This window comes from Anomaloglossus baeobatrachus, chromosome 2 (assembly GCF_048569485.1).
Source record: "Anomaloglossus baeobatrachus isolate aAnoBae1 chromosome 2, aAnoBae1.hap1, whole genome shotgun sequence".
Lineage (NCBI taxonomy): Eukaryota > Metazoa > Chordata > Amphibia > Anura > Aromobatidae > Anomaloglossus > Anomaloglossus baeobatrachus.
Window position 1 is genome coordinate 118,639,837 of NC_134354.1, and position 26,288 is coordinate 118,666,124.

The window sequence follows — 26,288 nt, forward strand, 5'->3', positions numbered from 1 at the left end:
CCAAGATGGAGGCAGCAGACAGCAACGGCGGGGATGCTAATGTTAATGGGGGTGCTGTGGGCAATGGTGGAACCCCTGCAAGGACACTTCCAATGGGCACCATATTTAGTGTGCCAACAAAATTCGATGGCAATAACATGGCACTGTGCGACTGGGTGTTCCGGCTGCAGAGCACCCTGAAAGTGTATAACATCAGCCCAGAGCTTGAGGTGGACATCGCTTTGACTGCCCTTGAGGGAGAAGCCCGTAGAAACGTCTGTCTACAACCATAACCCACCCGTAGTACCCTGAAAGAGTTAGTTGGATTCTTGGAAGAGATCTATGGCGAGACTGCTAGCGCGGGACATCTTCGCGCCAAATTTTTTTCGAGGCTGCAGCGGGAAGAAGAAGGGATCTCTTAGTATGCAACAGCACTACAAGAAGTATTAGCGGAGGTCCAGAGAAAGTCAGATGGACTCGGCGGCATAGGCTCTACCGACCGGATACTCCGGGAACAGTTTATTCTGGGATTGCATAGCGTATCCTTGCGGCAAGCCCTGGCAGAACGGGTCCGAGCGAATCCGGCTCTTACTTTTCGTCAAATCTTAGCAGAAGCAGTAGCCCGAAGTAAAGAAGAAAGTTACGCATCTGGGGTGGTGCGCGTCCAAACCGCCACCTCCAGAGTGGACCCAAACTGCCAGGTGGGTCTGGTCCAGGTGGTGCAAGATTTACAGAAATCCGTTCTCAACGTACAGGAGAAGCTGACCCGGATGGAGCAAAGAATGAGGGACTTGTCTGGTGAACATCCCTACCCAGCTGCACCCTCCTCCTTCCAACCTGGTCCATCATACTCACGCAATAATTCCTCGGCTTTACTGATGGGGGACTGGAGGCTGCAGGCTTCCTCTCGTCAGCCACCAGAGGCACAAGGTATTCCCCAGCGAGGAGAAGACATCCACTGCTGGGGATGTGGAGGTCGGGGGCATATTGCCAGGGGGTGCCGGAATAACACTCAAAGCCAACGGAAGCCATCGTTAAACTACCAACCCCCGCAGTAGTGTGGCACTCTGCGGGGGAGGCGAGAAGGGAGGCCGCTCCATATCATAACGAACATTTGATCGCTGGTTGTCCCATCCAACGTGCTGAATTTGAGAGTGTCCCAGTGAATTGCTTGATAGATACTGGGTCACAAGTGACGACGATGCCAGAAGCATATTTCAATCAACATTTCCAGACACTGGCCAGGCCAGAGAAAGAGACGATCCCGGTCACAGGAGTTGTGTGGATGAATGTTCGAATCTGTGGGCAAGAAGTGGGGAAAAAAGGGATCCTACTAGTCCCCAAGCCCATCAACGAAGATGTACCTGTAATATCGGGGATGAATGTCCTACGTGAATTAGATCAGATTATGTTCACCAAACGGGGACCCGGATACTGGAAGCAAGCTACTACACATAAGCCTACACAGGAAGCACTTCAACGGCTGATCCGCGTCTGTGGGACGCAGAAGAGTGTGCCATCTCATCAGACAGTAGGGGTCATCAGGGCTCCTGGGAAGGAACCTATAATCCTGCCTCCCGGCCGAGAAAGTATATTACACCTCCCAGTGGGAACCTATCACTATCTCGATGGGATAGAAGTGATTGTTCAGCCTGTAGCAACCGGAAGAGTGGACCAAGAAGTTATGATAGCTCGTACGGTAGCTGTGGTCCAACAAGGACGCGTCCCTATCAGAGCCTTGAATGTGGGCCCCGGTGAGGCCACCTTGCCTCGAGGGACGGATCTGGCCCTGGTGTACGTACATAAAGGCGAGGTAATGAGTCATAAAGAGATATCCTTATCGCCGATAGAAGGTGTGGGGTGGACCCTAGCAGTCTCTGCGAGGGCCAAAGAGATGCCATCCCCAGAGTGGAGTGCAAAGGCCATCCTCGATCAGATAGAAGTGGATTTGAATTCGCTGGGCCCTGAGCGTGTGCAAGCAGTAGAAGCTATGCTGTGGGAGAACCAGGCCGCATTCGCTCGCCACGCTGAAGATTTCGGCTGCACTGAAGCCATCATGCATGAGATATAGACCGGGGAAGCTCGCCCGAGTCGAGAACGGTACCGACAGATCCCTCCCAAGATGTATCAAGAGGTAAAGACGTTACTGAAGCAGATGCTGGATTCAGGAATAGTGCAGGGCAGCCAGAGCCCTTGGGCGGCCCCGGTGGTACTCGTCAAGAAAAAGGATGGAACCATCCGGTTCTGTGTAGACTACAGAAAACTCAACGCTTGTACCGTTCGCGACTCGTACCCATTACCACAAATCGATGAATCCTTGACGGCCTTGGGGAAGGCCAAGTACTTCTCCACCTTGGATTTAGAAAGCGGGTACTGGCAAGTACCTGTGGCGGAAAAAGACAAAGCCAAGACCGCGTTCATCCTCCCGATGGGATTGTTTGAGTTTAACCGGATGCCCTTCGGACTCTCCAATGCTCCGGGCACATTTCAACGGCTGATGGAAAAGTGCTTGGGAGACCTAAATTTTGAAGCGACCCTGATCTATCTGGATGACATCATCGTGTTTTCGGCCACGTTCAAAGAACACCTTGACCGGCTTGGACAGGTACTCGGGAGACTGCAGGCTCATAACCTGAAGGTGAAGCCCAAAAAATGCCACCTCTTCAAGAGAGAGATCGAGTACCTGGTCCACACAGTGTCACAAGATGGAGTCCTACCCTCCGCAGAAAAGGTGGCGGCCATTCAGAAGTGGCCAGTCCCTCGAACAGTGAGGAACTCAAGGCATTTCTTGGACTCGCCGGGTATTACCGCCGGTTCGTCAAAGACTTCACAAAGGTGGCGGGTCCTTTGAACGAGCTGCTGAAGGGGACCGCCGGAGTGTCGAAGAACCAGGGCATCTCTTGGGCTCAAAGACAAGATGAGGCTTTTCAGGCTTTGAAGAATGCCCTTACTTCAGCCCCGATCCTGGCCTATGCGGACTTCGACCGACCATTCCTGCTGTACACAGATGGTAGCCTTCATGGACTCGGTGCCGTTTTGTCTCAGATGCAAAATGGACATGAGAGAGTCATTGGCTACGCCAGTAGGTCCCTGCGGGACAGCAAAAGAAATCCCCACAATTACAGCTCCTTTCGACTAGAGCTCCTGCCCGTATTGTGGGCCATGACAGAGAAATTTGCTGGCTTCCTGACAGGAACCAAGATCCAGGTCCGGACAGACAATAATCCTCTGGCCCACCTTGAGAATACCAAATTGGGAGCCTTGGAACAATGGTGGGTGGCTCGCCTTGCAAAGTTTGACTTTACCATCTGTTATCGCCCTGCTACCAAAAACGCAAATGCGGATGGGCTGTCAAGAGTGACAGTGGAGACCCCAGTGGGGGATCTCGATGAACGATTAGAGGAGGAAGAAACCCCAGACTTTAGCAAGTTTGGGCCCTCGGTGGTTGCGTCCCAGTTGAGTAGGCAGGCTTGCACACTGCCCCGGTCCCTGGGGAGAACCAATGAAGAATGGGGACGTGCTCAAGATGCAGACGAAGGGCTGCAACAGATGAAACACTGGGTAACTGAGAAGCAGAAGCCAGACAAACAAGAAAGGGCTAACCTGGACGCCGAGATGAAGAGTGTCTTACACCAGTGGGATAGACTGGAAGTTCGAGGATCAGTGTTATATCGTAAGAGACAACAGCCAAAAGATATAGAAGCAAGATGGCAGGTGGTCATCCCCGGAAAAATGGCTCAAGAGGTAGCTAAGGAAGCTCACGAGTTTGGCGCTCACTTTGGACCTGCAAAGACCTACCAATGGTTACAGCAGTACGTGTACTGCCCCAGGTTGGAGTCTGTGGTGGAAGAGGTTTGCCGGCAATGTCGAGTATGCAACCTCGTTAAAAGCACCGAACAAAGGGCACCCGTTCAGACCATACAGACCAAAGAACCGCTAGAACTGTTGATGATTGATTATCTCCTCGTGGGACACTCCACTCGGGGACTACAATACTGTTTGGTTATGACCGACCATTTCTCCAAGTTTGCTGTAGTCACCCCGACTAGAAATCAGACTGCTGAGTCGGCGGCACGGGCCATCTGCCAAGACTTCATCCGGGTGTATGGATGCCCGAAGCGGATCCATTCCGATCAAGGTGCATGTTTTCAAGGCAAGGTGATGGAGGAATTATGTCGTATGTATGACATCGAGCGATCTCTGACTACACCTTACCATCCCCAAGGCAATGAAGCATGTGAACGCTTCAACCGAACTCTACTTCAAATGCTGAGAACATTAGAGGAAGATAAGAAGGCATGTTGGCCGGATTACCTGCCAGATCTGGTCTGGGCCTACAATAACCGAGTTCACTCCACTACAGGTTACACCCCATATCTACTGCTGTTTGGAAGAGTTGGGCGAGAAATCATCGAGCTGAATTTGGAGCAACCAGAGGATTTCATGGAACGAACTGTCACTTCGTGGGTGAAAGAACATCGACAACGATTACAGACGATACGTCGATTGGCTTGTCAACAGCTACAGAAGAAAGAACATATGAGCCCTAAACCGATTCAAGAGATACCACTTCAACCTGGAGATCGAGTGTTAGTCAGAGAGAAACGCCCCAAGGGTAAACTGAGTGAAAGATGGGAAGTTCAACCCTACAGAGTAATCGAACGGGTGTATGCTGACGGCCCGGTCTACAAGGTGCAAATTGAGAATGGAGCGTCCGGCCCTAGAGTACTACACAGAAATATGTTGCGACCATGTCGGTCTGAAGCTCTTTCTATGCCAAGATCTCCTGCAGTCTCTGCCCCACTCCCTGAACATACGTCATCTGTGTGTGAAGTCGATGATGACTGGTGGACAGCCCCCGATGGAGCGGGGGATCCTCAGCCTTCCGGAAACGGAGATCCCATGGATGAGCCACTACTGCCACGGGAAGAAGAGACCAGCCAAGATTCCACTGCAGCTCCCACAGCAAGTGTTCCGCCGGAAGCTAGTCAAGCCGGGCCTGATAGTCAAGATCTTAGAAGATCTCAGAGGTCTACTGCAGGGGTTCCACCAATCCGATATGTTGAACAATGTACTAGGTCTGCTGTACTGCCATTGTTGTCTCCTCTACAGGTTTGAACCTTCCTACAAAACACAGTGGGCTCGAAGCTGTGATGGCCGAGGACGACCATCATTAAGTGGGGAGGCATATTGGGGGGTGCTACTGCTATGGACAATAAGAGACACGCTGCCACTTTAAGAGACAGAAACCTCCCCGTGTTGAGGGGTAATGGAATGTTCTGCTCCCCCTGCAGAAAGTGTGCTAATGGACAGCCCGAGTGTAAGAAGAGAAGTGTGAGTTTCTGTTTTGCTTTTAGAAGCGTGTGAAGGAACACACAGCCGGTGTGTCTCGGAGGATTGGAGTTTTTCTTCTGAATCGAGACAGAGACTTGCAGATAACAGGGAACAAGCGAGGAATCTGAAGCAAGAAGAAGATTTTGATCTCCTTAACCCGGCCAAGGAGAAGTGCGCACCTTCAGATGAGACTGCTGTTGGGGGGCCCCCGGGACTGGATCCATGTCCCCAGCATCACTGTGAGTTGAATATTGTGCACATACTAGAGGCTAAAGTAGGCTTCAGTAGGTAGAACACGGCATCCGTGTGGCCTGTTTAGCAGAAGCCAGAGAGGTTACGTGCAGAGTAGCATTGTACCTGACTGTTTTTGTGCTTCTTGAACCTGTAATAGTTGGAGCACCGTGCTATTGAGCGGACCAGCTAGAGAATACAAAAGTGTTGTTAAATCACGTTTTGCCACTGTATACCCCATGCCTGAACCTGCCTTCTCCACATCTTTCCCCGCCTGTTAATAAATACACCCTTGTTGTTCGCACCTCGTCTTGTGTACTGTAACCTACTCTGCACTGCAGTGGTCCTCTCGGCCATCGCTTCACTGCTGTCAAAACTATATTGTATATTGTACTAGTTGTAGTGACCTGGGCAGTTCGCTTCAACTAAAGAGTAAACTTTTATACTGTGGGTTGTTTTTCCTGCCTTCACTCCTTTTTCCTCCCGCCCTGCTGCTCAGCAGCTTGCATTTGTTATTCCTTGTAAATAAACATTCTTCCATTTGTTTGTTAATCCATCTAATCTCGTGACTTGCTCTGCATAGCGGAGGGCCCACAGTTCATCGCTTCATAGGAGCCAGGCAAGGTGGGTGTATACATACCATCTGGATTAGTTGTAACCAAAATCCGGTGAGCAGAGCTAAAAGGGAGTATTATCCCTGTGGTGTAGTACAACACTGAGAAGCAGGAAATATACCCATAAGCAAGGGTGATCTACTTTCCAGTTTCCGGCGCATCTGTAACTGTTTCCAGGCCACTTACTCTACTTCTGGGGCCACTCATTAGCTTCATACATATTCATTGCTTCACCCCACCCACCGGCAATTGTGGCATCTGTGATTGGTTGCAGTCAGACGCGCCCCTATCCCGTTTGGTAACATGTCTGGCTGCTTTCAATCACAGACCCGGTCTGCAAGCCTTTATCGTGGTGTAGAAATAAATAAATAAAAAGTTGGTGTAGGGTCCCCCCATATTATGATACCCAGCACAGATAAAGCATATGGAAGCATTTACAGCCGCGCCGGAGACTTGGTAAGTATAACGTGCCTGTTCCAATCCCCCTGTCCCTTTTACCAACCATTTTTAAGCACCGGATTCTAGTCCCCATTGACTTTTAAGGGGACCAGCATCTAGCCAGATATCCGGGATCAATTCTGGGCTGGAACTCGGTTTCTTTATTAAACCCAGTTAGACTTGCCGATCCGGGGTATCTGAGAGCCTGGCCATCACTATTTCTGAGTTGAATGTGAGATTCAGGAAAAATAGGTGTAAGCATGGACATCACAGAGATCCACAATGTGACAGAGTTACAATGTCAGAATGTGGCAGAGTACGCATTGGTAGTATGACCCCAGGGGCACAAAAAAAAGTGAGAAATAGCTGCATAAGAGTTCTAGAATTGTTGAAGTTTGAGATGTGCTGAAAGTATCAGGTTTTCATATTGGATTACTGCAAATAAAGCCACATTGACCTGTTTCTATAGCTTTTTTTTTTAGGGGGGGGGCTAGGGTATGCTTTGTACACTCTAGTGGGCTCAATGACACCCAGCTCTAACTGCCCCACTACCATGTACATGAAACGGAAGATGTTTGAAATACAAATTTCCCAAGCTTCCATGCTACTGCTCCAAAGCTCTGTTCCTAACAAGTAACAATATATATGCATGTATGTATATATAAAAAAAGTTATAAATAAAGTAACAAATGAGGGAAACTTTCATCACCCCTTTATATGTTGCAGAGTGTGTCATAGCAAAAGTCGCAAAACTCTAAGGGGTACTTTGTACACTACGACATTGCAGGTGCGATGTCGGTGGGGTCAAATCAAAAGTGACGCACATCCGGCGTCGCTGTCGACATCGGAGTATGTGAATCCTTTTTACTACGATTAACGAGCGCAAAAGCATCGAAATCGTATGATCGGTGTAGCGTCGGTCATTTCCATAATTTCGGAAGGACCGATGTTACGATGTTGTTCCTCGTTCCTGCGGCAGCACACATCGCTGTGTGTGAAGCCGCAGGAGCGAGGAACATCGCCTTACCTGCGTCCCGGCTGCAATGAGGAAGGAAGGAGGTGGGCGGGATGTTTACGTTTACATCCCGCTCATCTCCGCCCCCCTGCTTCTATTGGCCGCCTGCCGTGTGACCTCGCTGTGACGCCGCACGACCCGCCCCCTTAGGAAGAAGGCGGTTCGCCGGCCAGAGTGACGTCACAGGGCAGGTAAGTGCTTGTGAAGCTGCCGTAGCAATAATTTTTGCTACGACAGCTATCACAAGATATCGCAGCTGCGACGGGGGCGGGCACTATCGCGCTCGGCATCGCTACCATCGGCTTTTTTTATATTTTGGAAGCCAAAAGGCACTGCTTATCACCCCCAAAACTCCATATTAACAGTGAACTTTGAGGTGGGAAGATCATGGTGTGGAGCTGTTTTACAGCATACTGTAAAGGCAAACTTCATATGGTTGAAAAAATGATGAATGGACAAATGTACAGAGACAATCTTGTTACAAATCTGTTGCTAACATTTTGATGAAGATGAAATGAGGGTTTACATTTAAACAAAACAATGATCCCAAAGACACAACAAAGTGGTCATAGACCACTCTTGCTGGCGATACAGTGTCTTTGTCAACAGAGCGGACGCTCTTTTCCACTCTGCTCTGTAGACAGAGCGGGACAGCCGAAATCATTCTGATAGGCAGCGGGGAGCCGGTTGTCAATCTGGGAGATATGGCTTTCAATCAGCATGACGTTGGCTGTCCCGCCCATCTAAAGAGCAGAATGAATGTAAAGCTGCTGCTTTGTTGAGGCGACATCAGTGAAAGCAGCTGAATCACCGTCAGGACTACTCTGTGCCAGTAGAGTATGGCGCCGGGCACAACAGGCAGGTAGGTAGTAACTACCTGCCTGTTAGTTCTTAGGCACATTAATAAAAAAGTCCTGAATATACCCCTTAAATTAGTGTACCGCTCCGCTCTCAGCAGCCGAGCTGCTCGGATCCGGCCCTTCTGTGGGTGGCTCGAGGGTCTCCGGACCTGGGGGCCTCACGGTCACTTCAAATGCAAAGGGGGTAGTGATGGGATGGTGGATTTAAGACGTATATGTACGGGCATAGCCGTACGGAGTCCGTGACGCCACCCATGGTGTGTGGTGATATTGGACACCACTGCTGCAGTTACGGGGCACCCGGGGGAGATCGTGTGCAGCAAGTTGTTAATCCCTCCGTGGGCAGGGATGGTGGCCCTGGGGGTTTGGCGATGCAGGCAGATGGGCGACCGCAGGGTGCTGATGTACTCACTATTTGAAACACACATGAGTCTCTGGTAAACCAAGGTGATGGTGGTCGGTGCCCGCAGCCGGCTACGTTCGGGTTCCCTGACCCGGCTGGTGGTCTCTGTCTTTCTCCTGCACCTGTGTAAGATGGTGGACTGCCTGTGCTTGCAACTTCAGGAGTCCGCTCCTGGCTTGTGGTCGCCTAAGGAGCCCTTTGCCCGTAGACGCTGGCCCGTGGGATCTCTGAGCCGTGGCGGTGGCCTTTTATCCCCCTTGGTGGGCTGTTGCCTTCAGTCGAGACTTTGGGTGGGAAAGGACCTCTAGTCCTGGCCGCAATCAGTTAATTAGCTAGCCCCCAGTCGATTCTGGACCTAGCTTCAGGGTCTGAGTACCCCCCTTTGTGCTCTGGTTTCCGAGTCGGTTCCCAGGATCGGTACTGGCGGGCCATTACCCTGTCCCAGTCCACCTCGGTTCCACCGAGCTGTCTTCCCATCTCCTGCAGACGGAGACCACCGTCTGCCTCCTAGCCAAAGGTACCAGGGCTCCTACCCTGGCACCTGTTCAATTTTTGTTCTCGCCTCTGCTGGAGCTGCACACAGCTCCAGCCCACACCTCTCTCCAACTTGAACTCTAGACTTGTTCTGAACTTTCCTGCCCCTGGCTGTCTAGGACTCCTTGGTGGGCGTCTGGTTCCACCCCCTGGTGTGTCTATCAAGGCCTGAGGGGGGTGACTAGGGTTTTGTCATTGGCTGTGTGTTACCTGTGAGGGAAGGGTGTAATGCGGGGCCCTATCTGTGACTACCTGGCCCGGCCAGGGCGTCACAGTAGCATCATCAAAGTTTGTATCCTCTTAATATATTCCAATTATCATATTATAAAGCACTATGAACTTAAAATTGCTCATTTTGCCTTTATACCCAGTTGATGCTTCTGTTTTCCATTAGGACTATGACATCACGTGATGAAAAACAGACTAGCTGAATCCTTCTAAGCTCTATGTAGAAACAGGAAGTCTATTTTCCCTGCATGACTCATCACTGCAAAAATCTCTGGCAGAGGGGAGCAGGGAGCGGCTGGGTTAGGAGTTGAAGAGAGGAATGATTCATGCAGGGACAAGAGACATTCTTTTTCAACATACAGCAGAGAAAAGAGAAGAATTTACTGGGTAGAATGGCAAAATGAGCAATTGTTAGTACGAATGGACTAAAATTGCTACTGATACACTGCAAACTCTTGTAGAAAAAGAGTGGAAGCCATTACAGTGGCAAAGGAGGATCACTTCATATTAAAGGGAGGGAATCTGCCAGTGGGATTAACCCTCTTAAGCCAATTAAATGGGCATGCAGGTCAAAAAAGGTTGAATAAAATGATGCCTTGATATCTGCAATATCTTATTCTAGAGACATCCAAGTTCTTCATAATATGTAAGTGGGCTATTAAGATCTATTGGCCAAGCACAGATCTCCCCGAGTATCTGCAGCAAGAGCTAATTGTAAATTGAGGGGGGGGGGGGCATTATGAGTTTGAGATATGTAATGACTAACAATTTGCTCTCCTGATCTCATTGTAGAGCTATTTGTGCTTATAACTAATACAGTACAGCAGAGCTGAGTTTTGTCTCATTACAAACACATTTGCAGCTGTACCTTTCCTCTTTTTCCTTTTCTGTCAGCTCAGCTGCAGATTGTGCCGGACTACACCAACAATTTTTTAGCTTTTCTCTCTCACAGCCAGTGTGTTTGGGGGCAGTACAGCAGAGTAAATAGTATGATGAGAGATTAATTACAATTGCTGGTGAGTTTCTGAGACAAGTTATGCTACAGACGTGTTTTTAATAAGACAAAGATCAGTTCTGGTGAGTGTGCTTATAACTGTCAGTCATTACATGTTTCAAACCGGCAACACCCCCTTTAATTTAAAATAAGATTTGAAGTGGGATTTTTGGGGAGATCTGTGTCTGGCCTTTAAATCTAAACATTTAATTTACATATTAAGAAAAATGTGGATATTTTGGGAACAAGTCATGGGATAGCAGATACCAAGGTATCATTTTTCAACTTTCTTTGGCCTGCATTCCTACATAGATTAGGAGAGTTGACCATTTTTATTGATTCCCTTTATTTCCTAAGAATAAAAGCTTCTGTAGGTGTAATGTGTAGGTGTTTCAATAGTTCTGCCCATACAGTGTACATCAATACAAATTTCCATGAATGTGTATTATTTGTCTAAAATAGACATTGACTCCAATGTTAAAGCTCATATGCTGAAAAATATTCCATGATGAACAGTATTCCACATCCGGCTATGCTCTTCAGGTCAGGTAAGTATGGTAATTAATCCCCACTTTTGAACTGGGTACAAGCAGAGAAATCCACTTTTGAAGCTTTTGAACTAGGTGCATGTGGAGACTTACACTTAGGAAGCTTTGAACAGGCTTCCATATAAATCACCATCTTGAAAGTATGCTGCAGACGTGCCTCAAGGATGCTTAAGAAGCATATGCTCCTAATCCAAGATGCATAGTGGCACATAAAAAAGCAACAAACCATTGATATCCTCCTGACCTGCGTCTTATACAAACCCCTGCAATCCACACATGAATATTTACAGGCTACGGAACAGTTCAAACCAGTTTCTACATTTTCGTTGCTAGTGACATAAAGATGCTTATAGATTTTTATTTAGTATTCCAGATAGCGTATGACCACTTATTATAAAATGTCAAGTTTTACTAGCAAAACCTAAAGCTCTTTCAGACATTTAATTGCCACCTCAAGGGCCAATTTTGATAAGACGACCGCTATTTAGAAAGGCCGACCAGAATTCTATCCACACTATACGCTGCTATGCTGCAGTATTGAAATTTATAGAATAAGTGATCAAACTATAGCACAATTAATTCCCCAAAAAAACCTAAAAGAAATGTTTTAAAAAAGCCTAAAAATAAATATTAGAAATATAAATATATTTCATCTGACAATGTCTATAAAGTATTGATCCATCACTCAAGCAAAATTAAATAACAGTAAAAATAGAAAAGAAATAAAACAGCCATTTTTCAGTTGCGGCACTCCTGCTAAGAAAAAGAAAAAAGGCAATAAAAGGAGATAACAATTTTTGTATAAACCCCCAAATGGTATCAATAAAAATGACAACATACTGAAAAAATGAGTGCTGACACAACTTGACAATAAAAAAGAAACATTTTTAACCCCTTGACCCCTGGCGATTTTCCGGTTTTCTTTTTTGTTTTACCTCCCTTTCTTCCAAGAGCCATAACTTATTTTTCCATCAATCTTGCCATATGAGGGCCTGTTTTTTGCAGGACTAGTTGTACTTTTAAATGAAACCATGAGTTTTACCATATAGTGTACTGGAAAACGGCAAAAAAATTCCAAGTGCGGAAAAATTGCAAAAAAAGCGCAATTGCGCAATTGTTTTTGGTGGTATTTTATTCACCATGTTCACTATATGGTAAAGCTGATGTGTCGGTGTGATGCCTAAGGTTGTGTGTGATTTGCTCCTCCTGCACCTGTGATGCCTCCACTTAGTGGGGGCTTAGCTGCATCCTGCTAGAGTACTAGTTATTGGCCATGGGTGATGTACAACTGCAGACCTTCTTTGCTGTAAGTAATGCTTAATTTTTGGAGGATATTTATTCCTCTTTTTGTTGCTATTTTTATATTTAGTGTAGGGACCTACAAGCATGAGGTTCCCGTGACGAGGGTTTTAGGCTTCCGTTTTCTGGCCATAATACCAACTAAAACCTCATATTTTTTGTACAGGATGTAGCCAGGCCCCTTTCTGTTGGGAAGAGAAAAAGGTTTTCAGATTATGATTAAGGACTAGGTTTTTTTGCTTTTAAATTTATGAAGTCCGAAACGCGTTAAGTTCTATGTTCTATATTTTTCACCATGGTCTTCATATAAACTTTTAATCATGTATTAATAAAGAAACCTTATTTTTAATATATTTTTGGAATCGGTGCTGGGTCCAACTTTTTCTTTTTCACCGTTGCCCTTTCTGTTAGGCCTTGCATATTAGAGTTCCTGTCCCTGTATGGTGCACAGATGGAGAACGGCTTGGCAGCCCGCCTGATCTAATAGTATGGGCATCACCTAATAGGCTGCGAGTTTGTGACTGTGCATCTGCATCTGTGAACAGCGCTCTATGCAAGCCAATAGTGTGCAGTTCTATCATCCAGCAATCGCCCCCTCCATTTTTTTGGAAGTGTGTGTGTGATTTGCTCCTCCTGCACCTGTGATGCCTCCACTTAGTGGGGGTTTAGCTGTATCCTGCTAGAGTATTAGTTTTTGACCTGGGCGATGTACACACTGCAGCCCATCTTTGCTGTAAGTGATGCCTAAGGTCGGTGCGAGTTCATATACTCCAAACATGTAAAGGTTTACTTTTATCTATGGGGTTAAAAAAAAAAAATCAAAATTTTGTCCAAAAAAGTGGCGCACTTTTTGCACCATTTTCCGCAACACGCAACATTCTCATTTTTTGGGATCTGGAGCTCAGTAATGGCTTTTTTTGCGTCTTGAGCTGACATTTTTAACGGTACCATTTTTGCACAGATGCTACATTTTGATCACCTGTTATTGCATTTTGCACAAAATTTGCGATGACCAAAAGACGTAATTTTGGCGCTTGGAATTTTTTTGCAGCTACGCCGTATACCGATCAGATTATTTGATTTATTAATGAATTAATTTTTTGTACACAGTTCTGATTTTCTTTTAACCATTTAAATATTAAAAATACATATGAGTTTGATTTTCCCATAATCCTAATGATCTGATTAATCTACTGTTGGGTCATTTTTGCCACAAAATGAACATTTTGAACACACAATACAAAGAAACAATGGAGGAAGCGTTCACCGTTTCCTCACAGTTGGATTGTTTAGGTTTCTTTTTCATTTCTCAGTACATTATATGGCAAAACGTACAGTGTCATTCACAACTACAACTCGCCTAAAAGTTTCCATGTCAATAGGGAAATTGAAAAAGCTAGGGGTCTATGAAGAAAGGGAGGAAACAACAAAAGTGCAAAAAGATGAAAAATCATGGGTCATGAAATCCAATGGAACAATATTATCATACAGAGATAAGATTGTGTGCAGTAAATCAGCTTGGATATATGGTAAAGATCTGAATGTTGAAAACAATAATGGTGGCTTTAATGCCATGCAGCCATAAAATCTCGTCTGGCCAATGCTCGCTGTTATATTAGAATATCGGGCATAATATAAATTACATTTTATTTAATCAGGACCAAAATGTCAAAATTTAATTAAGATCTCTAATTTCTCAGCAAGAACCATAATAAACACAATGCTGTACCCTGTGGCAATTTTTGGTAACACACCCATGGATTGCAATTACAAATGAAAGATCACACTGATAAGTGACAAAAACTGAGAATATTAATGGGAATATCCATCACGAGTATTACAGCTCATTAAACCTTTTTATAGTCTTAATTCTTTTCTTGACTTCACAGTAAAGAAAAGGCTATATTACTAACTATGGCTGGTCTTACAAAATTCACTTAATTTTAGTAAAGAAAATAATTGAAATCAGTCTAAGACTGGCCCACAGGGGAGCAGGAGAATTTCCCGGAAGGCCCCTCAGCCCCCCATTTGGGTAGTAGTTGGTACAATACCCTTGGTTCACTATGTACAGTACCTCATCATTAATTTACCAAATTACTCGGATTATTACTATATAGAAGCATTGGTAAATTTGTGAATGACGGCACTGTAATAGTTGTATGTAACCGATTAGTGGGGCCTCGGAGTCAATGTTACTAGTGGGCCCTTGACACCCCATTTTGCCACTCGTTAAAATATAAAAGATTTTAGAGATAATTTATTCTAAAAAAAAAAGGCTAGGTCACCGTTGGTATCACTAGAAGGCAGTTTGGAGCACGGAGACGTATTGCCTTTGTTTTCTCCCCTATCAATGGTTGTGCACATGGCTTCCCAAATCTTGTACACCAGTTGTCACTGCTGTCTCTCTACATTATAGGACTTGTGACAGATTCAGCACTTGAGAGTCATTTTCCATTCTTGACTCTCAATATTAAATGTGTTTTCCTTTCCTTTGTTAGTTGTAGGGTTAGGCAAGAGTCACACTGACGTAAGACTCGCACAAGTGCAATGCGAGAAAATCTCGCCTTGCAATCCGCTCCATTTAAGAAAATGCTATAGCTCGCATCTACAAGTTTTTTCTCAGCCCTAATTGAACTGAGGAAGAAAATCGCAGTATGCTGTCATTGTCTATGGGTGCGAGTGAAACATCGGACTGCACTCTGATGTCATCCAAGAGCAGTGCGATATATGCACAGGTTGACAATGGAGGAGATGGATATATCACTCACTCCCTCTCCACCGTAGCTGTGATCCAATTACAAGATCGGATCACAGTTGCATGACACTCGGCTCACGCTCGCACGCTTATCTGACTCCAGCCTTAATGTCAGTATTCCTTGCCAGCAAGCAGGCTAATTACCAGTTCAGGTGTGTCAAGTTTGAGATCCCTTCCAGTCCCTTTATATACTCTCTGCTACAACAGATGGTGCCGGTTATTCTCTTTGCCATGGATGCTTGTACTGGAGGTGGAAGGAGCTGCTGAACCCCTCTCTTGAAGTTGTGGTGGTGGCTGCAGTATTGGTACTGACTGCAGCAGTCTGTTGTTGTGTTCCCTTGTCTGTCTTCCTTCCCTGGTGTGGTGTTTCAGTACAGCGGTGGGGCTAGCGTTCTTCATCTGCCCACTCCCTAGCCAGGGACTATTGTAGGGTCTTTTCAGGGCATCAAGTTCCTGCTCAGTGACAGGTGAGGAACCTATAAAGGGAATGGATAGGAGTGCAGGGTACAGCAGCATAGTAAGGGGAGGAGGTGTCCATCTTCCCACTCACTAGTCCTAGGGCCCTCCGTTGCGTAATCTCTGGTGTGTGTTTTGGCTCACGCCAGACTTTAACCTAGTCCACATCGTGACACTAGCTAGTGTCAACACTGCTGTAATTACCCTACTGAACTTTTCACTTTGGTTCAAATATAGTTACTGGCCGTTAACATGACACACACCATACCACTTGGCCATATGATAAATATAGCTTTAACCATGAATTTGATGGTGCATCGCTACACCAACTTTCATATTTGCATCTGACCGCAATAAGTTGGGAACTTGTGTTTCTCAATAATTCATTTTGTTTTTAATAAGGTATTATTGTTATTATATATAACTAGGATATGCCATCACTTTATAATTCTAACTAATTGTGAATGTCACTCTGAAGAATGAATGGGCCACACTGCTGTTGCAGCGCTGTATTTTGAACTGGGACCTACAGGCGGACGCATTTGGTGGGATCAGTGATATACAGGGAAAATCTGCAAAAGAGTTTAAGTGCATAATTTGCTCTCTAGCAGCTCCATTTTGATAATTGCTGAAGGATCCCTGATGATTAGGAAGTGATTATATAACTAAGGCCATAGTCACACTTGCAAGTGCTTCGCGTGTAACTCGCGCGAGTCTCTCATTGAATTACCCAGCATGGACTCACACTCTCCGGACAGGAGCGACTCAGCTGCATAGACATTCATGCAACCGACCCGCTCCTGTCAGGAGAGTGCGAGTCCATGCCGGGTGATTCAATGAGAGACTCGCGCGAGTTACACGCGAGGCACTCGCAAGTATGACTCTGGCCTTAGGCTGAGGTAACATGAGTATATAAAAAAACGGATCCATTCTCAACCAAACAAATGGGATGATTTTTTTTCTCACTTTTCTCCGTGTGCTATTAATTAATTACAGGACCATCTTTTGTAATATATTCATAAAAATGGGATTCCATACTGAAGATCCATACGACATCCGATTTTTTTCTCGCACTGTATTAATCGTTGCATGCCGAATACAGCTGAGAAAATGAATGCAGATCTGCCCCGCCTCATTGAATGACATATTTCCCTTTTTCATTGGATTACACTTGTCCAATTTACAGAGTCGCCTGAGCAAGATCTTATGGTTAATGAGCGGACCTGTTAAAATTTGGTTCGGCGGGTTCAGCCGGACTTTAGATAAAGTTTGGTTTGGGTTCTGGACTTGATCTGAACCCCAATGGAAGTCACTGATTGGGTAGTTTGTGTCTCCGCCCACATAGAGCCACCAATAAACAGATCACTGCTGGGGATAGGTGGGCAGTGTTTTTCCATTTTTTTTGTTTGGTTGCACACTACATCCAATCATGCTGTTGTTACCCTCAGTGAGAGCCCGTCAAATACTGCAAGCGGCTCACACTGGGCTGAGCACCAAGCGTACCCGAGCACAGTGATGCTCGCACAAGTGGTGTTCATTCAATCTCCGACCCCGAACTCTGTTTTTTTGTAAAGTCCGTGTTTGGTCTGAACACCAAACCTGGAGTTTGCTCATGTCTACTCATGGTGTGAATAATTCCTGTAATGTTTTTTTTCTTAGGATCTGTGCTCCATCATAAAGAAAGTGCTTTCTATTTCTTCATCAGCCTGCTTAACAACCTGGCGATTTTTCATTTTTGTGCTTTTATTCTTTTTCCTTCCCTTGTTCTAAGACCTATAATAACCTTTTTAATTTTCTGGCAACAGAGCTGTATGAGATCCTGGTGGGGTTGTTTTGCGGGTCTAGTTTTTGTTTTGAATGACACCATTCATTTTATCATTCCAATTACTAAAAATCTAGGAAAAACAGATTCTAAATGGGATAAACTGGTGCTAAAACCTGCAATCCCTTCACTGTTTTTTGGGTTTTGTTCTTGTGGCGTTTATTGTGTGGTAAAAATGACTTGGATTCTTCACATGTTAGTATGATTACGGAAATACCAAGCAATACAACTTGGGATAGTCACTTGTAAAATGTGATAGATTACACTTTTACAGGCATAGTGATACCAAATATATATTATTTTCATTGCCTTAAAGAGGCTGTCCACTACTTTTACATTGATGGCTTAACCTTAGGATAGGTCATTAATGTCTGATTGGCCTGGGTCCGACCCCCCCCCCCCGATCAGCTGTTCTCGGTTCCAGCAGCAGGCAGCCAGAAATGCTCAGTTCCGGAGCTGCTCAGTGTTTTGATAGCGGCTGTGGCCGAGTACTGCACATCAGCCTCCTATTGATCTGAATGGGAAGCGGATGTGCAGTACCCGGCCGTGGCCACTAAGAGAAGATGGAGCAGCTTCGGAACTTAGCATTTCTAGCTGTCTGTTGCTGCCGCCGGGACCCAAAAACAGCTGATTGGTGGGGGTGCAGGGTGTTGGACTTAAGCCTGCTTTACACAAGTCGATCTATCGTGCGATAGCGCAAGCGATCGTACCCGCCCCCGTCGTTTTTGCGTCACGGGCAAATCGCTGCCCGTGGCGCACAAACTCGTTTAACCCCCAACACATGCACTTACCTTCCGGACGACGTTGATGTGGGTGACGAACGTCCAATTCCTGAAGTGGGAGGGACGTTCGACATCACAGCGACGTCACATGGCAGCCGGCTAATAGAAGCGGAGGGGCGGAGATGAGCGGGATGTAAACATCCCGCCCACCTCCTTCCTTCCACATAGCCGGCGGGTGCCGCGGGACGCAGGTAAGCTGTGTTCATCGTTCCTGTGGTGTCACACGGAGCAACGTGTGATGCCACGGAAACGATGAACAACCGGCGCCATTTTAATTAAACAATTTTATAAAACCTAGAGACGAGTACACGACTCACGATTTGTGAGTAATACTGTGTCGCTAGGAGGTGTCACACGAGACGACATCGTGTACGATGCCGGATGTGTGTCACGAAAACCGTGACCCCGACGATGCATCGCACGATCAGTCATCTCGTGTAAAGCCCGCATTAGGCCAATCAGACATTGATGACCTATCCTAAGGATAGACCATCAGTATAAAAGTAGGGGACAATCTCTTTAATTTGTTCTATTTTTAAACTAGAAAAAAGGGAGTTGATACAAACTATTTATTTGTTTGTATTTTTCAAATTTATTTTTAAATTATAACTTTTTTACTTTTATTTTTCAGGATTTTTTAACTTTATTTTTTTCATGGAACTGGAACCTGCAATATTTTGATTGCTTGTTTTATATACTGCAATACCACATAATTGCTGCATACAAGGTAAAAAATGCTTTATTATGAAGCTCAGCCTTTGTCTGGGCTTCTTAGGAGTACACAAATGTCAGCCATTTGGGACTTCAGCAGACCAATCTGCTGCTACGTTAACCCACTGCGTTGTGGGGGCTGATAGGAATCAATGCACTTAGGCACAGATAATCACTCTTTTAAATGGCGCTATCAGTGATTGACAACGACATCTAAATGGTTAATTTACAGCAAGCTCCTGGTTGCTGTTTTAAGAGACAGAAAACAGCTGTATAACACAGCCGGCATCTGCCGCATGTGGGACAGGCTCAAGTCCAGAGCTCCCCTCCATACTTATAAACTCCAATGTGGTCTTACATTTAAGTCTTTGAGCAAAGAAGCTTGAAAATTGTTACATCCATATCACTATTTCCTTTGTGCAAAGGGTAAAGAAAACAAAACAGTAAGTATCCTTTAACAACCAATAAATTATAGCCTATAGAATTCACAATTCTGCATGAAGGCACATGTCGTCCATGGCTGTTATGGACTTCACTTATGTTATGTGTAAAACATTAGTGAATCCTACAAAGGTCCTGAATAATTAAGAAACCATACATAACCATGTACAACAAAACGTTATCTCTTTTTTTATTTTTATCATAAAAGTGAGCTTACTCACCTGCATTTTTTCCAGCATCTCGAAAAACTCGGCTGACTGAAAAAAATGAAAACAAACACACTTAGAGAAATGTAACAGAATACCATGACATTGTTAAAATCCAGAATGAATGACAACACAAGTTGCTACCTTGAATCCGCCTGAAGGAGCGCTGCAAAACCGCGGAGAAAAAAATGAACTTAGCGCACAGAAATGCATAGAAGACATGTTTCGTCTTACGTCAGGTTTTTAATGGGAACCTGACAGGTACAATATGCACCCAGAACCATGAGCAAAAGTATTTCTAAAGTATTTCTAAAGATCTTATATCGTATGCTAATGAGTGAGGTGACTAGTCCCCTAGGTGTTAGTTCCCCTTGCTAGTCGGCTCCATTAGCATGTTAGTACGCCCCTCTGGAAAACACCCATGAAGTCAAACAAAGTGAACATTGCAGAATTAAAAATTGCAAATAATCCAGTGAAGTGCCCAGTACATTGTAGTGTCTGTATATTGTGCCCAGCTTGTGCTGGAGACACACCCTGTAAATTAAGTGAGCTTTCCTCACTACAATGCCAAACATGTGGACTTTAACTTTGGTTTAAGCAAATTACAGTGCTCTGAAGGTTGGGGGGCATTTGAATTTGGGACCACAGATTTAGCTGGATTTCTTTTTTGGGGAAGCCATAGTGCTTTTTCAGAGCCTTTGTGCTACAAGTAATGTGGAAGCCCCCTATATTTCCATTAACAGATGATGAACCTGTGTGGGGAGATGTGTTTTTTGTGGGTTAATTTGAATGTTATTGGTAGCAACTTGTGGTACAGAATATTTTTGATCAGTTCACATTTTTCCTGTGCTCTGTGCTGAGCACTTACATTAGGGTTTCTATCTACATCTATGAAATATGTGATTCAGGTAAAACCCCCAAGGGATCCATTCACTAATGAGGCAGCAGAGTAACTACCGACTCCGTTTGACCTGTGTTCAGCGGTGTTCTTTTCAAAAGTGCACAAAACTGCTGCCTAAAAACATGTTTAAAAAGATGGACATCCCCAGACCACCAGCCAGATGAGAGTGACTTCATCTGCCTAATAAGGCCGGAGTCACAATTGCAAGTGACTCACGTGTAATACACTGAAGTCTCGCACTGCATCATCTGGCACGGCCTGATGCTCTCTGGACAGGAGCATCTCAAATGCATAAAAGAAATACATGCAGCCGCTCCTGTCAGGAGAGTGTGCGGCCGTGGCGGGGTGATGCGATGTAAGACTCGGTGAGTCACTCACAAGTGTAACTCCGGCCTTAAAGTGAATTTTTCTTTGGAAATTTTGTTTGGATCACTTTTTTTTTTAGAAATTTACATGGAAACGCCAATAGAAGCGCTTAGTGTAGGACACAGGATAAATGTGAGCTGAGCCTTACTGCGATCTTTGGGAGACAAATTAAACAAATCAACAGCAGTTGAAGAATTGGCTTGATTTCTTTATTTTTATACCGTTCACATTGCGGTGTAAGTGATTTGGTGGCTTTATTCCTCAGGACAGTATGATTATATCTATGCCACATTTCTATCGGGTTTTTTAGGTTTGGTACTATCACACTACAAAATACTGTTTTACAAAATAAAGGGGTTTTGCATCACTAAATTTGAAGTTACATGAGGGCTTGTTTTTTGCGGGATGAGTTGGAGTTTGGAGTTTTTATTGGGCCACATAATGTTGGGTTTTTGTTTCAAGAAAAAAACAGCAATTCAAGATATTATTTTCTCTTCACAGAGCTTAATTTCTGTCCAAACTTCACCAGCACTTCCTATGGTCCCTGTCTACTGACATTGGGGGCGAGCTGAAAAAAAATCATCCAATCAAAACCCAGACTTCTCTAACATGGAGGCTACACATACAGGATAAAAGAAAGGCATGGAGGACAAGACAAACAAGAAACACATCTACAAACACAAACACACTCCATTCACTCATGTTTATCAACCTTATGATCACACATCTATGTCTCACATATGCCTTGGACACTGTCCAGTTGAGTTTGAAAAGTTGCAGCTGGCCTGTGCATCGCATTTAGTCCTTGGACTGCAAGACATGAATGTATGAATCAAACCTTACATTGGGACATATATATCAAAACTACTGCCTAATACTTAGACAATGGAAACTTAGGCTAGATATTCTTACAATGTAATAAATTTCATTCTGCTTGATTAATCTGTCTAGTATTGAGACTGCCAAGTCTAAGGGGTACTTTACACGCTGCTAGCAATGTCGAGCGTGATAGCTCCCGCCCCGTTGCTCGTGCGACATTTGGTGCTCGCTGCCGTAGCGAACATTATCGTTACGGTAGCATCACACGCACATGCCTGGTCAGCGACGTCGCTGTGACCGCCGAACAATCCCTCCCTCAAGGGGGAGGTGCGTTCGGCGTCATAGCAACGTCACTGCGGCGTCACTAAGCGGCCGCCCAATAGAAGCGGAGGGGCGGAGATGAGCGGGACTTAACATCCCGCCCACCTCCTTCCTTCCTTATTGCCGGTGGACGCAGGTAAGGAGATGTTCGTCGCTCCCGCGGTGTCACACATAGCGATGTGTGATGCCGCAGGAACGACGAACAACATCGTACCGGTGGCAGCAGCGATATTAAAGAAATGAACAACATGTCAATGATCACCGTTTTGGAACAATTTTGCGATCGTTGATCGTCGCTCATTAGTGTTACACGCTGCGATGTCGCTACCAGCGCTGGATGTATGTCACTAACGACGTGACCCCGATGATATATCGGTAGCGATGTCGCAGCGTATAAAGTACCCCTAAGTGTAGACCACTAGTTGACATACTTTCTATTACTTTGTACCAGAAATGTGCACCACAATTTTTTCACATGGTTTTGCACATTATGCCAGTCACCTTTTATGATAAGCCATGCCACTTTACAGTGAAGCCATGTTCCCTAGTTGGCCAAATCATGAAAAGTGTCTGAAACTCATAATAAATATGGTGCAAGCCATCAAAGACTATGAGTCCAATACATCAAGACAGGCATTTTTCACGCCGGTCTTGCGTGAACATCCTAATGTCACAGTCAAGAGCATTGGACGAGTGGTGTGCACCACTGTATGAGTTTCACCACAAATCCTACTCGAGACCCGGCTGGAATAAGATTTGTGGCACAGCGAGAGTCGCCGCCACGCCCTGTCCCTCCTCACTTGGTGAAAATGGTGTGAGAAAGCTATAAGTCATATAATTGTAGACAACCTCGAATTGCTTCAAAATTATGTGACTTTTCAAAGCTTTTTATGCCGGAATGCTGGAATAAAAGCTTTGAAGTATCAGGCCCTTTATACTTTGCACAATTTACACTAGAATTGTGCCGCTGTTAGCATGATAAATATGCAAATAAACACTATAACTCTTGGAATAAAAAGAATGGTGAAATTGCTGTTTTTCTCCTATTGTACAATAAAAGTTTGATGGAATGAGGCAGTGTTGGTGACTTTCTGCAATATGTTTTTTATATTATATTTATTATATTGTTCTTTCCTAAACTTGCAGCTATAAGTCTTGTTTTCTAGCTACAGATTTGCTCTAGAGAGTTTCCTACAGTCCGGAAGATCAGCTCAAACAATCAAACTTTCTGTATGGAAATAAATATTTGCACAGTACTGACTGCTGGATACGATATAAGCTGTCACAGACAGCGACATGTGGCATTAACCTTTTAGGGAAAAATATAATTTTATGAGCAATTCATACACTTATTCTTTAAAACTGCAATATTTTATTTGTAGCAGAAAATATTCTAATTTCAAATTAAACACCCCCCAAAATATATTAATCAGACGGGGTCTGTATTTGGCCAAAATGTGTGTAGTTGTTGGTCACTGGGGCTAGATCTGGCACCATGGGTATCAAAGCTGGTTCTATACAAAATGGGGCTCTTGTACGGCCCCTCATTTGCCATTTTTACATAGTTTATCTAATATATATATATATATATATATATATATATATATATACAGTATATTATATATACAGTGTGTGTATATATATATATATATATATATATATATATATTACATAGAGATGAGTGAATTTTGATAAGTGAATTATTCAATTTGTTGCCCTGTCACCTTGGATCTTTTGGCACTGGTCAAGCCCCAAATAGTCACATGGCACAGTGCGCTGCGCTCCACTGGAACGCTCGAGATCCAGTAAGCACTAGAAGACCTGAAGTGAGAGGGGGGCTGATTTGGGAGATGGGCAGCAGAACATATGAGAGGCAGGAATTTTAACCCCTCTCCTGCCTTCCCTTTATTATGCTTTGAGATCTGGAGAGATCTCAGAGCATAATATTTTTTTAAAACACTTTTGATTCTAACTAAATCTGGCCCAAATGAATTTGGTGAGATTCACTCATCTCATCTGCCATACAATACAATTAAGATTAGCATTAAGTGCCAAATAGTACTGTCAGACAATGCCTAAATAAACCTAGCCATATCCAAATAATATCACTTAGACCCAACATAACTCTGGCATATTTTCAACAAGCGAAAAAGTGATGAAAGAGTCGGCTCAGCACAAATCCAATAAAATATAAAAAAATTTCTTTATTGATATTTCCTTAAAATAATCATTCCTGGAAATACATCACACAAAGGTATAATCTGCATACAGGTGAAACTTTACGCGTTTCGGACCTATATCATAAAAACAAAAGGGTCCTTAGACATAAGTCACTTATGACTAAGGACCCTTTTGTTTTTATGATATAGGTCCGAAACGCGTAAAGTTTCACCTGTATGCAGATTATACCTTTTTGTGATGTATTTCCAGGAATGATTATTTTAAGGAAATATCAATAAAGACATTTTTTTATATTTTATTGGATTTGTGCTGAGCTGACTCTTTCATCACTTTTTCGCCTGTTATACCGGCTAGGACTGACCGGCAGGCTCGTGCACTTTGGAGGATTACTAGGAGTTGGAGAACAGGTGAGCTGGAAAAATCCCCCCCGTATTTTCAACAACCAATACTGCCCAACGCTGGATTTCGGCTCAGTGTGCTTGACCCCAGAGTTCGGGTCATGCACACTATGAAGCCGGGTGTACGTGTCCTGGCTTCAAACTTTGCATGACTTCAAACTACGGGATCATGCGCACTGAGCCGAAATCCAGCGTCAGGTGGCGATGGCAACAGAGAAGTGAGTGAGATCATCCTCTGACGCTGCACATTCATTAGCATGTTAGCACGCCCACAGCGGCCCACAGGGGTGTGCTAACATGCTAATGGGGCCTACTAGCAGGGGAAGCAACGCCCTTTAGACTAGTTCCCTTGCTCATTAGTATATGATAAAAGATCTTTAGAAACACTTTTTCTATAGATCTCTTTATGTTTGCTACTAGTTAAAGGGACGGTTAGGCAGGGATTAGCAATATGCACCAGAACTGCTCGTGGCTCTGGGTGCATATTGCACCTGACAGGTTCCCTTTAATAAAATGCAAAACTTATCAATCTACAGTTTGTACATTTAAGATCATTATTTCGCTAAACAACCCCTTAAATTCATTTTGACTTACCCCAGAGGCACATATTACTGTTTATGTTCATGACATTTTTTACACTTGAGCATTAAAAAATTAAATTGGCTCATTATTGGCTTCTATCTTGTAGTAAATGTCCATCCCTGCTGCAGCTATTGACCAGGAAAATCGAGTCTTCTATCTTCTCTCTGCTAAAGACTTTCTTATACTATCAGGAACCTATTATTTTCTCTCTAGAACTCATCCTTAACATAGTGAAATGCAGAATCTGTACCGTGAAATCTTAAGAAGCGAATGGTGGAAACATGTCTTGCAGTGGCGCACTTAAACACTGCACGCTGTTTTTTATCCTTCTCTTTACCGTCTATTTGCACAAACACAAAGCAAACAATTGATGGATGCTGAGATGTGGGTGTATGATGGGAAGACAGAATGAAAATCCAGACAAAGAACTGATAGCCACTGGGAAAACATGTGTCTATTCAAATGCCATGTGACATGTCTTTTTTTATAAGACATAATGGTTTCCTGCTCAGTGATTAAGTGCATATCCCATGGTTTTGATGGACAGGGCATCACACTATAGCAAGATCTAAGTTTGTGGTGGTGGGATTGGCTTTTAATTGCTGGAGAAAGAAAACAAAGCAATAATAATGCCCCCAGGGGAGCTGATCAGACCCACATGTATAGCTTTAAGAATGGTGGTTGCCTAGGTGATAGAAATAACACTGGTGGAAAGAAGAGGACTGTATATAAATAACAGTGAATTCCGGTTACATTGTATCTTTTGTATTCTGCTTACAAGCACTTCATTGTATATAAAGCGTATAATACAAATGCAACATCGTCCGGGATTATATGGAGACAGAATGATTTGCACAAGCCTAGATCTACAGAAGATCTGAGGTTGTTCTCCAAGATGTTTGTGTAGTGTGGCATGGGGCGGACGTCATGGGTGAGGTGCTATCCTCTCACGCCACATCACACTACATGAAAAATGGGGTCCTGGCTGGTTGTGTGGACTGGTGTTGTGAAGGTGGTAGGCCGTTGCAGGCCACATGGTGCCAATGGCTTCGGCTGACCAGGATCAGATG

At 44.4% G+C, this 26,288-nt stretch overlaps 1 protein-coding gene across 9 annotated transcripts in view; it reads right to left on the reverse strand.

Moving 5' to 3' along the window:
- The window catches only part of RAP1GAP2 (RAP1 GTPase activating protein 2), a 1,154,914-nt gene that overhangs the window by 175,361 nt on the left and 953,265 nt on the right, over window positions 1–26,288 (reverse strand). For all 9 annotated transcript variants that reach the window (XM_075335284.1, XM_075335285.1, XM_075335283.1 and 6 more), the window contains one exon: window positions 19,666–19,701. In XM_075335284.1, coding sequence (XP_075191399.1) covers window positions 19,666–19,701 — 36 coding nt within the window. The remainder of the gene's footprint in view (window positions 1–19,665; window positions 19,702–26,288) is intronic.